The sequence below is a fragment of the Podarcis cretensis genome, assembly GCF_951804945.1.
Source record: "Podarcis cretensis genome assembly, chromosome: 4".
Lineage (NCBI taxonomy): Eukaryota > Metazoa > Chordata > Lepidosauria > Squamata > Lacertidae > Podarcis > Podarcis cretensis.
Window position 1 is genome coordinate 6,080,489 of NC_137173.1, and position 15,376 is coordinate 6,095,864.

Sequence of the window (15,376 nt, forward strand, 5' to 3'; positions counted from 1 at the left end):
GGTGGCACTTCCTTATCCTGACTCACCTCTGCCTCCCGACCTTCCTCTCCCACTCGCCTCCTTCCTCTTCTGCCTCTGATTCTGCACTGCATTCTGCCACAGAGTCTCCCAGCTCACTAAGCCCTGTAACTCCTCCAACTTCTGACACCTCCTCTTCCCAGGCTTCCCCCTCTACCCCCTCTGACCGCCCATTCTTCTTCTACCTCCACTTCTTGGGCTCTCAGCCATCTTCCCTTCCTGGTTCCCCAGCTGCTTCCTCCCATCATTTCTCTTTGCCCAACCAGTCCAATGACATTGCTCCATCCCTCGGCCTCTGTCCCCACAAGGCAGCTTCCCCTGACCTGATCTGGTTCCACAGCCACTGCTTCCCTTCTGCCCCCATGAAAAGACGGATCAGGAGGTCTTGCCGACATCCTTCTGCCACCTGCAAGAGAAAATAGGTAAGCAGGATGCCAGGAGTGCCGGCTTCTCTCAGAGGTGAAACAGGGCATCTCTTACTACAGATGGGCTTTTGAGAAAGCCTTACCTGCTGAGAGCATTTGGATGTTTCTGCCCATTTCATATGTTTGTGGTGCAGAAATACATCTCCCCTCCTCTGGACCCTTCTTCCCAACTGTCTCCCCCCAAAGCAAGATGAAAAGAACCCTCAGATGACTTGGAAAACCAACAGAATGAGACCAAACAGAGAAAAACCACCTTCCTCCTTACCCAGTGGCCTCTCTCTGGTGTCCAACGGAGGCCTCTCTGCCTCACAGGAATACAGGTCCATTTCTGCAAAGAGATCATTTCCCTAAAAAGAAACAAGGATTCAAAACAGAGAATGGTGAGAAATATTAGACAGAGAATGACAAAGACTTGAAGGGTGTGAGATCTCATTCCATGGATGCTTTCCCAGAAAACAGATGGGCCATCAGCAGACCATTATGGGATGTTCTCCATCCTGTTTGGAGCCCCTTGGGAGTATCCAGAGGAAAGTCTCTCTCACCTGCTTTCTTTCCTCTGCCTGACTCAGGAGGAAACCTTCGGCCAGGGCCACCGCCTGGGAACTGGTCTCCGCTCCGCATTCCCTCACCCAGCTCTCCATCTCCAGTGGAAGGACAGCCAGGAACTGCTCCAAGATCACCAGGTCCAGCATCTCAGCTTTCGTGTGCCTTTCTGGCTTCAGCCACTGGTGGTCAAGGTGGTAGAGTCGGCTGCAAACCTCTCGGGGTCCTTTGGCCTCCTGGCAGCTGAACTGCCTCAACTGCTGGCTCTGCACCTCTGAGCATAGAGTGTCCTCCTCACCCAGGATTTTCTGCACTGGGTTTTCCCAGAATCCCCCACTGCTCCCAGTTTGGCTGGCATGGCCTCTTCCTGTTCCAGGGCCAGCTAAGTCTTGCTCATCCATGTGTGCTCTCAGGAAGCCTCTGAGAGATCGGAAGGAACCCTTTGGACTTCTGCCAAGTTCTGTCTGTTGTACTGAAAAGCTCAAGGAAATCCTACAAAGCAAATACATTGTTTTGTTACAGAATTTGTAGGTCAGAGGAAGAAAAAGCTTCCCTTAGCAAGCAAACCATGAGCTATTTTCTGAAGAAGGAGGAGGAGGAGGAGGAGGAGGAGGAGGAGGAGAGGAAGCTCTCCTAGAAAGAAGATTGCAATGCAAAATGTTGTTGGAGGCAACTGAAGGTGGGGAATGGTTCCCTGAGGAAGCATGGATGAGTCTTGCTGGGAACCAGGGCTGGACTGTACTGCATCCCAGACCATGAGCTTTTTGAAAAGTAAGAGGAGAAGAACTAAGTCTCTAGCCTTCTAGCAATGCAAAATGTGGAGGCAACTGAAGGGATTTATGGGAGATTAATCAACCAGTTTCTGCTGCCTTCCAGTCAATGCATGAAGTCAGAACCAACTGACAAGAGAATCGTTTGTATCTTGTGAAAATGGAGGCTTGGCTCTAGTGGGGGTCCTCACCCGGGGGTCCTCAGGAGTTGCTCCCCCCCTCCCCTGCTTCTGTCTCCTTTTCTTGCACTTGGACTCTCTGCCGCTCTCCAGACAGACTCCTGGGGTGGGGACCCTTTTTATTTGCTCTGAGGGCCAGGTATGTATCTGACCAATCTCCTGAGGTCCAAGTGGGCAGGCCAAAGACATCTCCCTTGAAATTTAGGCGGGTAATTTCTTCTTATTTCACCGCTAGATAGCTTCACACACACACAGCCATTGATGCCAAGGTCCCTGCAGGTTCAGTGAGTAGCAGCGCCCATTTCTGGCTGCTTTTCCATCAACAATCCCTTTGGGACAGCGAGGATGTGGTCCTGGGATGCCATGCTCTGGGTGCGAGGGGATTGCTGCAGTGGCCTCCGTGGGGAGCTGCCCTTGGAGACGACTGGGAAACTGGTCTGCAATGCAGCAGCCAGAGTATGGGCTGGGATCCCTCTCTTTGTTCCTGGCCTTTCTCTCCCACCTTTCCTTCCTTCCTCCACGTGGGGTTTTCTTTGGGGCGGGGGAGCTAGTCCACCTCCTCGTCCAGCTTTGGAAAACCACTTGCACATGTTCCCTCTGTTGTGCAATGAGGCTGAGCGATGTCACACAGAGTTAAAGTCCCAGGGACTTCTTTGTTTTAAAAAGGGAGATTTTGTGGGAGTCAGGGATCCTCTGATCTCCAGGAAGGAGAGCGTGGCAGACCTGGCCCCTCCCGGATCAGGCCCCCCAGGCATCCTCCCCTGCTGCAGCCCTGGGACCCCCCCCCCCCGTCTCCCCCCTGCACCCTCTGGGGGGAGAGAGAGGAGACTCACCAGATCCCAGGAGGGGACAGCGAGGCAGCCCTTGCAGGAGAGACCCCAAAGCAAGGAAAGGACTGGGGAGGGAGGGAGGGGCCTTGGCTCTGGAGGACCAGCCCCCTCTTGCTTCCTGGCCTCTCTAGGAAGGCAGCTCACTTCCCTTTAACCCTTGCCAAGCCGAGTCCCTCCAGCTCAGCCCTCTCTCGCTTGGCACAACCTCAGATTTCTATTATTTTTTATGGATTTAGGGGGCAACTGCCCCCCTGGCTAGGCCCATGCCCAGATATCCTATTGGGGGTGAGGCTCTTGGCTGGACTCTGAGCATCTCCCTCCCTTGGCCAGAAACCAGAGGAAGAGCTTGCAGGGAAAAGGGCTTTGCAGGAGGCAAGGAAGCTCCTCCTGGAATTCCGGAGTGGAGAGAGAGGAGGGGATCCCAGGGTCATCTAGTCCAACCCCCAGCTATGCAGGAATCTCCGCTGAAGCACCCATGGCAGATGGCCGTCCGATCTCTGCTTAGAAACCTCCAAGGAAGGAGAGTCCCCCACCTCCCAAGGGAGACCTTTCCCCTGCCAAAATGAGTAATAACGAGTAATAAATTAAATGAGCAAATGAGTAATACTTTCTCATGCATGCTTTTTATGCTAATATACAAAGTATGCCATTTCCCTTTCCAGAAATGCTTAATCGCTAATTCAATGGACTGAAAATGAATGGTTGCTGTTATCATGTTTAGGGAAGCTTTTAATATTTGATGGACTATTGTATTTTAATATTTTGTTGGAAGCCGCCCAGAGTGGCTGGGGAAATCCAGCCAGATGGGTGGCATATAAATAAATTATTATTATTATTATTATTATTATTATTATTATTATTCAGGTGAGTGTTCTCCTTTCGAAAGAGGCAGGTGGAATCTCTACGGTTGCTAATAGCATAACGTTGAAAGGCTAGGGAAATATGGGGAGCCCTAGAGCATCTGCTTGGCATGCAGAATGTCCCAGGGTCAACCCCTGACACCTCCTGCAAGGGCTGGACGAAATCCCTGCCTGAAACTCTGGGGAGCAGCTGCTAGTCAGTGTAGGCCAGGGGTCCACAAACTCCCCTTATTTTTTAGGAGGGAAAAAGTCTTACAGATCAAAAAATACGGTATGTTCCACAGGATGAATCCAGCCTGCCAGGGTCGTGAATCTAGCCTGATTTACATGCTCTGAAAGTTGGGATCTATTTTGTTATTTAATTTTTAAAAGGGTGGAGTGAAACCAGATATTGACGATCTTGTTAGCCTGGGGAGCCACATTCTGGTTGAAGGAGGCCAGGATTAGCCCCAAGGTCTGGGGTGTCCCTCCTCCCCTGCAGTAGGGCTTGAAATCCAGGAGAAAACTCTTGGAATAGCCTTGCCAGGAGCTCAGGGACGGACTCACCTGTCCCCATGTCCTTCTCTTTGCAGATGTGCTGCAAACTGTGTTAAAATGTGACATCAAGCTTTATTTACAGCCGAAAATAACAAAGAAACATGGCGTGAGCTGTCTTCCACAGCTGTCTCCTCCTCGGTCAGAGTAAATGAGAAGAACGGATGGAAGTGATTTACAGACTGACTTCCATTCTTACACCGACAGTACAGAAGGTGTAAACATGGATATCATGGTACACTAGCAATGGGAGAATGAAATACTGACAGATTAGCCCCCAATTTGGTCCAAGACTAAAGTTGGCAACCCTCATGGTCCAGGAGTGCCAGGGACTCCGTGGTGGGGGCGGTGGGGGCCGCTTTGGCCCAGAAAGGCCCCTGACTCCGAGACGCTCTTTCCTCCCGCAGAACCTCTGATGTTACGCCCTTTGGGAAAGTGGGGAAGAGCGGAAACTAGTGGCCAACAGCATCCCTTCTCTGCTGGCCTTTGCCCTAAGGTCCCCCCCATCTCAGAGCAAGTAGCTCTCCCTCATGGATTCAGTCCTTTCATCACTTCCATCTCCCCAAGAGGCTCCCAAGGCTGATCATCCTCTGCAGTTGAGAACAGACCTAACTGAAAAGAACGGCTTACTCTTCTGGTGACACTAGAGAATTCTAGAAGACATTCACCCTTTCCATAGCATTATGGATGCATGATTCCCACAGGCAAGTTTCTTGGCAAGACAAGGGCCTTTCCTGGCCATAGAGTGTCCTCCTCAGCATCCCCAACGAAGGAGCTGGGTTGCAAGAGCTGCAGCTAATGGGAGGGGGCTGTCCTCCCCCCTCCCATCTCACCTGGCTGCTAGGTAGAAAAGCAAGACCCAGAGAGAGTTGTGGGAAACCCCAAAACCAGCTTGCTCTGTGACGGATCCAGAGCTGCGACTAATAGAGAAGCAAGATCTGTTTGTGTGTTGATGCTGTGAGCCCCTCCGTCCTACACTCCGGTTGCGTATGTGAGTAAATTTGTGCCTGTGTTCCTAATAGATAACTAAGTGTGAAGAGCATGTCATGTGCTTTAGCAACAGCCCTCCTGGAAATAAGGAAATGCAACCCCCATTGCTGCTTGACTCAAAAAAGCAACAAGGGAATCTGCTCTGGTGTCCCATGAGGTCTGTGGGGCCCCTAAGTAAGAGGAGCCATTGCTTTTCTTTCTTTAAAAATATAACTTAATTAAAGAAATTTTAACATAATCAAACATTCAAATTACATTTTACAATTTCAATTAACACCCCCCCCCGCCATGCAAATTCCCCCAACTTCCCTTCCTGGTTTATAACATCTCTGTTTCTTTTTCTTATAAATTTGTATTCCTTATATATTAAAATGAAGGTTATAACATTTGTCTCTTCCTTCTCATTTTTACCTCATAACTGCATTTTCTGTTTGTATTTGTCCATTGTAAGTGTATCACTCAAATCCTGCCAGTGAGTTCATTTCTATGCATTGTTTCTGTATATACATCTTAAAAGGTTCCAAATCCTTTTTAAAGTCATTATTGTCCTTATCTTTAAGTCTCTCAGTTAGCTTCGCCATTTCAGCCTATTCCATCAACTTTTCTTGCCAGTGTGTTCTGTCGCTGGTTTTTCATCCCCTTTCCATCTTTGAGCTAGTAAAATTCTGGCCACTGTTGTCACATACATGAATAGATTTTCCTTATCTTTTGGTAAATCCTGCCCTAAAATTCCTAATAAAAACGCTTCTGATCTTTTAACAAAGGTTATCTTAAAACTTTTTTTTCATTTCATTATAGATCATCTCCCAATAGGTGAAGCCAGGTGGGCCCAGGTCCAGGGGGAGGGGGGTTGCCATGGTGACAAGGACCACAGACTTGCAGGCGGCCATTTTGGGTTAGCAGTGAGGCGAGTGGAGGAGAGAGCAGTTGGTGGCAGTTGATGGAGGACAAGGCGAGGCAATCAGTGGATTCTTATTTTCTCAGCTTCTTATTTCATTTATTACTTGTTTTTCTCTTCTTGAAGATGTGCCACAGGCTTTCGTCATCCAGCGATGGTGAGTATTGGAGGAAACAAGAGTAGGGAGAGAATAGCTGTCAACGTTTCGCTTTTTTGAAGAGAAATTCCCTTATTCCGAATAGGATTCCTCGCAACAAAAGGAAAAAGTTGACAGCTATGAGGGAGAGGATCCCAAAGACCTTATCCCCGCTGCCGGGACTTTCAGTTGTGAGGAACTGACAGCCTGACTTTTGCTGGAGCCAGAACAAGATCTCTTGCTCCAGGTGATGCAGAGCTACCAGGAAGCTGCCTTTTAAAACAGTAATATTTTGAGCCCGTAGTTCAATTTCCCAGCAGCTCCCCTTGCCCCAGAGACACTTCTAGCATTCCATCTCCTCTACCTGTGGCATTGTTCAGCAGTGGGGAAATGACCTCTTCACACCGGATGTCCATTTGGTATGGCCCTTTCCAGGTTTTTCCCTGCCCCTTGTGTTTGTCTTTCATTTGTTCTCCTCTGTGTGTTGCCAGTAGAAGCCACAATTCTGTGGGTACTCTAGGTGGTGCAGAAAGCGCCTAGAAGCTGACTAGAGGTTGAAGTGCCGATCAAACTTCAGTTTTGAGCTCTTTAAATTCCAATTAGCAGTACTGGGGGTGGTTCAGATTCTGGGGCAGTGCTTTTGTCCAGCAGAGGGTGTCACAGGGCCAGCCTACCTTCCCTTTAAAGCAAACTTGGGTTTCCAGCTGTTTTTGGACTACAACTCCCATCATCCCTAAGTAGCAGGACCAATGGGGAGGGATGATGGGAACTGTAGTCCGGGAGCTGCTGGGGACCCAAGTTTGGCCAGTAAAGATGGGACCTGTCCACATTTGTATTTTCTTGTATTTTGTTTCCCTCCTTTGTGTGTTTATTTTTTTTGTTTTATAAGAGGGCAAATTGAAAGAGAAATTGTATGGCAAGTTGCAGAAGAATAAAAGGTTGCATTTGGAAAAAAACCAAAATAACCTGGGGGGTGGCCTTTTGGCGACCACACAGGGTCCCCAGATGTTTGACAGTCTATTGATCCCTGTGCCACCACTGTGATCGCTTCCCCGCTGCCACCAACCCATTTCTCTCAGGTACACACTGAGTCTAGACACTTGTTAACATTAAGCCAAATAAACAAGTTTATTTTATAAGCATTAACAAGTTTATAGTTTATGGTTTCAGATAATTTTTCTTGTCAGTTTCTTAACCTTAGTTTCTTTACCGGCCTATACCTTCCTAATACCTTCTAAGTGATTATCCCAGCTGTTTAACTGACTCCTCTTAACAAATTCTCTCACTCTCTCATATCAGACTAGCCCAACCCACAGACTTATGCTCCCTCCTCTAACTCCAGACTCATCTCTTAACAACTCTAACTCCTTCCCTTGGGTTCCTATTGGTTAATCATTTTATACTTAGTTAACCCTTTCCTTATGACCCAGAATGATGTCACACGCCTAGGAGGGCAAACCCCACAGGCCTCCTTAAATATTTTATGGGGGGGGGGCGAGACGCCTAGATCTTTAAGCATTGGCGCCTATTCCTATACCTACAGGTCTCAGGATGGTTACAACATACAAACACAAAACACCACATGTTAAAAAGGCATTAGATGTCAATCAGCCAAATGCCAGGTAATAAAGGTGCGGATTTCTTAGCTCCTAAAGCTGTAAAATGGTTTTTCTGACCTTTGAATGGATTCTTTTATGGGAAGTGAGTTTGGAGCTTTGACTGAAGCCCTTTCAACATTCTACACACTGATAGGGTTTCTCCCCTGTATGAATTCTTTGATGGCAAGTGAGTTGATCCTTCCTCCTGAAGCTCCTTCCACATTCCACACACTGATAGGGTTTCTCCCCTGTATGAACTGTTTGATGGGAAGTGAGATCGGAGCTCTTCCTGAAGCTCTTTCCACATTCCACACACTGATAGGGTTTCTCCCCTGTATGAATTCTTTGATGGCAAGTGAGTTGGTCCTTCCTCCTGAAGCTCTTTCCACATTCCACACACTGATAGGGTTTCTCCCCTGTATGAATTCTGTGATGGGAAGTGAGACTGTGGCAGTGACTAAAGCTCTTTCCACATTCCATGCACTGATAGCGTTTCTCCCCTGTATGAATTCTTTGATGGGAAGTGAGAGAAGAGCTATCAGTGAAGCTCTTTCCACATTCCACACATTCATAGGGTTTCTCCCCTGTATGAATTCTGTGATGGGAAGTGAGACTGTGGCTGTGGCTGAAGCTCTTTCCACATTCAAAGCACTGATAGGGTTTCTCCCCTGTATGAATTATTTGATGGCAAGTGAGATGGGAGCTCTGACTGAAGCTCTTTCCACATTCCATACACTGATAGGGTTTCTCCCCTGTATGCAATATTTGATGGCAAGTGAGATGGGAGCTCTGACTGAAGCTCTTTCCACATTCTACACACTGATAGGGTTTCTCCCCTGTATGAATTCGCTTATGGGAAGTGAGACTGGAGCTGTGACTGAAGCTCTTTCCACATTCCACACACTGATATGATTTCTCCCCTGTATGAATTCGCTTATGGGAAGTGAGACTGAAGATGTGACTGAAGCTCTTTCCACATTCTACACACTGATAGGGTTTCTCCCCTGTATGAATTCGCTTATGGGAAGTGAGACTGAAGCTGTGACTGAAGCTCTTTCCACATTCTACACATTGATAGGGTTTCTCCCCTGTATGAATTCTTTGATGAAATGTGAGAATGTCCTTCCTCCTGAAGCTCTTTCCACATTCCACACACTGATAGGGTTTCTCCCCTGTATGAATTCTTTGATGGCAAGTGAGATCGCAGCTCTTCCTGAAGCTCTTTCCACATTCCATACACTGATAGGGTTTCTCCCCTGTATGCATTATTTGATGGCAAGTGAGATGGGAACTCTGACTGAAGCTCTTTCCACATTCTACACACTGATAGGGTTTCTCCCCTGTATGAATTCGCGTATGGGAAGTGAGACTGGAGTTGTGACTGAAGCTCTTTCCACATTCCGCACACTGATAGGATTTCTCCCCTGTATGAATTCTTTGATGAAATGTGAGATTGTCTTTCCTCCTGAAGCTCTTTCCACATTCCACACACTGATAGGGTTTCTCCCCTGTATGAATTATTTGATGGGAAGTAAGACTGTCCTTCTTACTGAAGCTCTTTCCACATTCCACACACTGATATGGTTTCTTTCCAATGAGATTTTGTTGATGGTAAGTGGAATGGGAGCTCTGACTGCAGCTTTCTCCACACTCTAAATTTTTACGTGGCTTCTCCTCTCTGGGGATTTTATCTTGGTCACCTTTGTTCTCGATTTCCGATTCATTACAATCTGCAATGGAGACAAAAAGGGGTTAGACACTCATGAACAAATGGAGAAGAACTGAAGGGAGCTCGGGGGGGGGTGTTCATTACCTGTGTTGTTTGTCATTAATCAACATATTTATTATGAGATTCTGATGTGTTGTTGAATGTTGCTTTGTTTGATATACAGTAGTGGTCAAAATTGCAGAAGCCTTTTGGAGAAAAGTGCATTTCAGAGGTTTGATGGCTCAGAACTCTGCTTCTTTTGGAGTGCTATCATAAAATTTTATATCAATGGAAAGATAATTTAATCAAGAATGCAATTCAACAAAGTTGGTTTAACTATCCATATTCTATGAAACATTATAGCCAAATAACCAGTAAAAGGAAGCACAACTTGCTTAGGTTGACTTTTGTCAGTGTGTTACGTGATTGCTAACAAGTTGGTTGGTTTTCTGTCTTCTTTCATTTAGTGAGGTTGAAAAACCTAATAAAATTATAGAAATGGCACAAAGAGTTGACTGGTCACCCAGAAAGCCATGTAAAATTGTACTATTAAGTGAACAGGGCTACAGTTATGAAGAAATTAGAAGAAAAATTGGGGAAAACTTAACCAAAGCTGGCATTTCTATATTTTGGAAGAGGTATAAGGAGACTCAGTGACTACAAAATCAGACCGGTAAAAGCAGGAAAAGGTGCACAAAGGCAAGTGACGATCAAAGAATAGAGAGACTGTCCCTACATGACAGAAGAATATCATCTGGGTGTATACAAGATGACATGGCACAATGTAATGTGAAGTTGAGTGCAAGGATTGGTCTAAATGTTAGAGTTCTAAGGAAAAAGCCATTGCTATCACTCAAGCAAAGCTTGAAAAGATAGAAGAAGAAGGAGGAGGAGGAGGAGGAGGAGAGTTTGGATTTGATATCCCACCTTTCACTCCCCTTCAGGAGTCTCAAAGCGGCTCACAATCTCCTTTCCCTTCCTCCCCCACAACAAACACTCTGTGAGGTGAGTGGGGCTGAGAGACTTCAAAGAAGTGTGACTGCCCCAAGGTCACCCAGCAGCTGCATGTGGAGGAGTGGAGACGCGAACCCGGTTCACCAGATTACGAGTCTACCGCTCTTAACCACTACACCACGCCATGACTAAACCCTTGTTAAGTAGTGGAACAATGGGACAGTGTTATTTGGAGGGATGAGAGCCAAATCTCCTTGCTTGGTAGTGATAGCATGAAATACGCGAGGAGAAGAATCAGAGAAGATTTACATGCTACTTGCATTACACCGACCGTGAAACACCCAGATAGTGTGATGATCTGGGGTTGCATGGCAGCAAAAGGTGTGGGCAGAATTTGCGTCATTAATGGGAATGTAAGTGCCCCAAAATACATAAATGAAATACTTTAGCCCAAACTGAAGCATTCCACAGGCTATCTTTCACAGATACTGAAGCATATTTATTTATTTATTTATTTGTTTGTTTGTTTGTTTATTTATTTATTTATTTTTCTATTTCAACAAGATTCAGCTCCATGTCATGTTGCTGCTGTGTGCAAACGGTGCTTTCAAGATAATCCTATTCCACTGCCGTAAGGGCCTGGGAATAGCCCAAACATTAACCCAATCAAAAATCTATGGAGCCAACTAAAGAAAATTCTTTGTTAGAAGCAATCCAGCAATAAAGCCCAATTAACAGAGGCCGTAATTCAGTCTTGGTTTCACATTCTTACAGCTGCAGAACTAAAAACTTGGTTCACTTCATGGGAAGGCGTTGTAAGGCCGTAATGAAAGCTAAAGGTTAGCAATGGTTACCAAGGGTTTCACATTTTTTCTTTATGACTGCTGTTCCAATAAATACTCCTTCATAAAAGTCATTGCATTACATTCTTCATTAAATTATCTTTCCATTGATATATAATTTTATGGTATTACTCCACACAAAAGTGGTGTTATGAGACATCAAACCTCAGAAATACACTTTTCACAAAAGGTTTCCACAATTTTGGCCACCAGTATAAGTTGTTCATTTTAAGTTAATGTTCTTTTTATATGGCATCAGAATATTATTATTTATGTTTCATGTTTATATATGTGTTGGAAGCCGCCCAGAGTGGCTGGGGCAACCCAGCCAGATGGGCAGGGTAGAAATAAAAATGTCAGCTTTGTTCTGGAGCTGACAGAGGCTGGAATGTATGAAAGCAGGCAAAGAGAGATAAGGACACTGGAATGTGAGCTGGAATGTGAGAGGGAGGAGGGGCAGCCGAGTGGCAGAGCTTCAGAGAACAGAGAGCAGGCAGCAGATAGCAAAGATCCACAAAATACCAATCTTAGCTCAGAGACAGAAGGGGAGAGGCCAGGAGTAGCTAGCCCCAAAACTTGAAGGCGCAAAAAGGTCAGTGAGAGGAGGGGAAAGAGCAGAAGCGAAAGGGTTTTTTCCCCTCTTGGAAGAAGAGGAAGGGGCGGAGTTTAGACTTGGCAACTGCAAACTTGAAGTCAGACACGGAGTGAAGGAGCTCCGGAGTGATTTATGTGTTTGAACAATAAACCTGAGATAATTACCGCCGGTGTCTCGCTTCTGTGGGAGAGCCAACCATTACAAAAAATTATTATTACTACTACAGTGCTACCTGTTCTGGAAAAAATTAAGTTTGTAAACCGAGGTACCACTGTATCATCCTCATCCTCATCACTGCTACTGCTACCTGAGATTCCATAAGCCTAGCTCTTCTCTGGGATGGATTTTGTTTGGCCCAGTCATGGCATCCCCGCCATCTCCAATGTCAGTCCTTGTTATGGCTTGGTCTCTCCCACAAACGTGAGAAGACTCTGGCTGTTAATAATTTCAGATGTATTGCTAAAACAACAAACTTGGACGGAGCTCCTCTACTCTTCGTCCTCCCCACAAGATGGAGTTGCCCAGACTGAGCTCCTCCCCCTTCCCCAGCACGGAAGCCCCCACCTTCTCTTCCAGTATCTTTCACCTGTCTCGACCAGTTTTCAGACCTCTGAGATTAGACCTCTGAGATTAGACCTCTGAGACCTTCCTGCATTCCAACTTCTGACTCACTCCTGTAGCTCTCACACAGCTGTCACTCCGTCTCCCTTTTTCTTCTCCCCTTTCTTCAGAGCTCAGATTACAGTTCCTCCCCCCCTCCTCTCTGACTTCAGTTGCTAACTCTCCTCTCCCTAGGCCTGCTTCTTCTCTGGCTGGCAGCACCTGAGCTTTGCTGCCAGTCGTCTCTATGGTCAACCCAAGACTGACAGGAGCAAAAACAAAAACCTGAAACTACTTAGTTTTCCTAACAATTCTGAAGCTGAGATTGTTCAAAGAAAAAACTGTAATTAACTCTTTATTGTGGGGGTGTTAGGTTCCCAGGTGTTATAGGGAGTGCTGTTGAGCTCTGTAAAAATATATGAGGTTGGTCCCATAGAGGTATTTTTTAAATTTCCAGGCAGATATGACGATCCCACAGGGAGCCTTACCAAGAGAGGCCACGATCCCACGATTCTCCTCCATGACGTCCTTATGCAGAGCTCTCTGGTCAGGATCCAGCAACGCCCACTCCTCATCCGTGAAACGAACAGCAACATCTTCAAAGCACACCGGATCCTAAAAGAAAAAGGGACAGCAGAAATATGATCTGCTACACAATACTCTATTGTTTCTTTCCGGTTAATACTACTACTACTACTACTACTAATAATAATAATAATAATAATAATTTATTTATACCCTGCCCATCTGGCTGGGTTTCCCCAGCAAGAACTCTGGGCGGCTTCCAACAAAACACTAAAATACAATAATCTATTCAACATTAATAGCTTCCCTAAACTGGGCTGCCTTTAGATGTCTTCTAAAAGTTTGGTAGTTATTTTTCTCTTTGACATCTGGTGGGAGGGCATTCCACAGGGCGGGTGCCAGTACCAAGAAGGCCCTCTGCTTGGTTCCCTGTAACTTGGCTTCTTGCAGCAAGGGAACCGCCAGAAGGCCCTTGGCGCTGGACCTCAGTGTCTGGGCAGAACGATGGAGGTGGAGACGCTCCTTCAGGTATACAGGACCGAGGCCATTTAGGGCTTTAAAGGTCAGCACCAACACTTTGAATTGTGCTTGGAAACATTCTGGGAGCCAATGCAGGTCTTTCAGGACCAGTGTTATGTGGTCTCGGCGGCCACTCCCAGTCATCAGTCTAGCTGCCGCATTTTGGATTAGTTGTAGTTTCCGGGTCACCTTCAAAGATAGGCCCACATAGAGCGCATTGCAGTAGTCCAAGCGAGAGATAACCAGAGCATGCACCACTCTGGTGAGACAGTCTGCTGGCAGGTAGGGTCTCAGCCTGCGTAATAGATGGAGCTGATAAACAGCTGCCCTGGACACACAATTGACCTGTGCCTCCATGAACAGCTGCGAGTCCAGAATGACTCCCAGGCTGCGCACCTGGTCCTTCAGGGGCACAGTTACCCCATTCAGGACCAGGGAGTCCCCCACACTTGCCCGCCTCTTGTCCCCCCAAAACAGTACTTCTGTCTTGTCAGGATTCAACCTCAAGTGAGAGTCCAGGGGTCTGAACACTCATCCCCACCACCACTTTCTGAACACAGCCCAGGAAGAAGGAGCGGAACCACTGTATGACAGTGCCCCCATCTCCCAGCCCCTCAAGATGGTCCAGAAGGATGTTATAATTGTTCAGAAACCACTCGCTCAATCCCCTTGCCCAAGAATGGAAGATTTGAGACTGGGCGATAGTTAGCCATATTGGCAGCATCTAAAGATGGTTCTTTAATAAGCGGTTTGATAACCGCCTTTTTCAGCGGTTCTGGGAAGGCTCCCTCACAGAGAGAAGCATTCACGACCCCACGAAGCCCATCGCCCAGCCCTTCCCGGCTAGCTTTTATAAGCCAGGATGGGCAAGGATCCAGGAGACAGGTGATATTTTTCAATCGTCCAAGCAGCCTGTCCACATCCTTGGAGGTAACAGATTGGAATTGATCCCACGCAACTTGACTAGACAGGAGACTGGCACTCTCCTGCCCCAGCCCTGCTTCCACGGTGGAGTCTACCTCTTCCTGAATCTGAGCGAATTTATCTGCAAAAAACTGTGCAAAATCATTGCAAGAGATCATGTGGCCCATACTGGGCCCCGATGTAGCAGGTGGTTCCACTAAATTGCGAACCACCTGGAAAAGTCTCCTGCTATTGTTTTCCGCAGATGAAATTGAGGCGGTGAAGAAAGTCTTCTTTGCCGTTGCTACCGCCACTTGGTAGGCTCGACATTGAGCTCTAACCTGTGTCTGGTCAGCTTCAGAATGAGTTATCCGCCACCAGAGCTCTAGCCGTCTCAGCGATTGTTTCATTGCCCTCAGATCTGTGGAAAACCACAGGGCTGTCTGGGCTCCATTCAATCGAAGAGGGCGCTTCGGAGCCAAACAGTCAACAGCCCTGGTTAACTCCGCATTCCAGCGGGCCACCAGGGAATCAGTTGAAAGGCCATCAACATGGGATAAAGCATCCCCTACCACTCTCTGGAAACCATTTGGATCCATTAACTGGCGAGGGCGGACCATCTGAATCGGTCCCACCTCCCTGCAGAGGGGAAGGGTCGCGGAGAAGTCCAGTTGCACCAGGAAGTGATCTGACCATGGCACTGCAACCCCCCCTCCCCGCCCACAAGGCCTGGGTTGCTGTGGGTAAGAGAAACCTGGTGGACAAGCAGCGGCAAGGACAGGCCCATCAGCTTCATCCAACCAAGTCTCTGTTGCACATGCCAGGTCAAGTCCTCCATCCATGATCAAGTCATAGATGGCAGTGGTTTTATGAATCATTGACCTGGCATTGCACAGCAGCACCTTCAGGTCATGTGGGTATCGCTTGCTGATTCTAGTATCCGTCCAGT

The 15,376-nt window shown here is 47.0% G+C and overlaps 3 protein-coding genes and 1 long non-coding RNA gene across 4 annotated transcripts in view; 1 reads left to right on the forward strand and 3 right to left on the reverse strand.

Annotated features, from left to right (window-relative positions):
* Nucleotides 1-2,838, reverse strand: part of LOC307214703 (uncharacterized protein) — a 28,883-nt gene extending 26,045 nt beyond the window's left edge. Inside the window, exon 1 of the mRNA XM_079973617.1 lies at nt 2,769-2,838. The gene's annotated coding sequence lies outside the window, so the exon portion shown is untranslated. The remainder of the gene's footprint in view (nt 1-2,768) is intronic.
* Nucleotides 1-15,376, reverse strand: part of LOC307215043 (zinc finger and SCAN domain-containing protein 31-like) — a 55,016-nt gene that overhangs the window by 36,103 nt on the left and 3,537 nt on the right. Inside the window, exons 3-4 of the mRNA XM_079974198.1 lie at nt 709-790; nt 342-424 (exon numbers count right to left, since the gene is read on the reverse strand). Of these exons, the coding sequence (XP_079830324.1) occupies nt 342-424; nt 709-790 (165 nt within the window). The remainder of the gene's footprint in view (nt 1-341; nt 425-708; nt 791-15,376) is intronic.
* Nucleotides 5,164-7,139, forward strand: LOC307215245. Its single transcript, XR_013838422.1, has 2 exons — nt 5,164-6,204; nt 7,073-7,139. It is a non-coding gene; the product is annotated as an uncharacterized lncRNA (long non-coding RNA).
* LOC307214917 (uncharacterized protein) overlaps nt 7,673-15,376 on the reverse strand; it is a 59,216-nt gene continuing 51,512 nt past the window's right edge. The window contains exon 2 of the mRNA XM_079974010.1: nt 7,673-9,511. Coding sequence (XP_079830136.1) covers nt 7,914-9,047 — 1,134 coding nt within the window. The 5' untranslated portion in view covers nt 9,048-9,511 and the 3' untranslated portion in view covers nt 7,673-7,913. The remainder of the gene's footprint in view (nt 9,512-15,376) is intronic.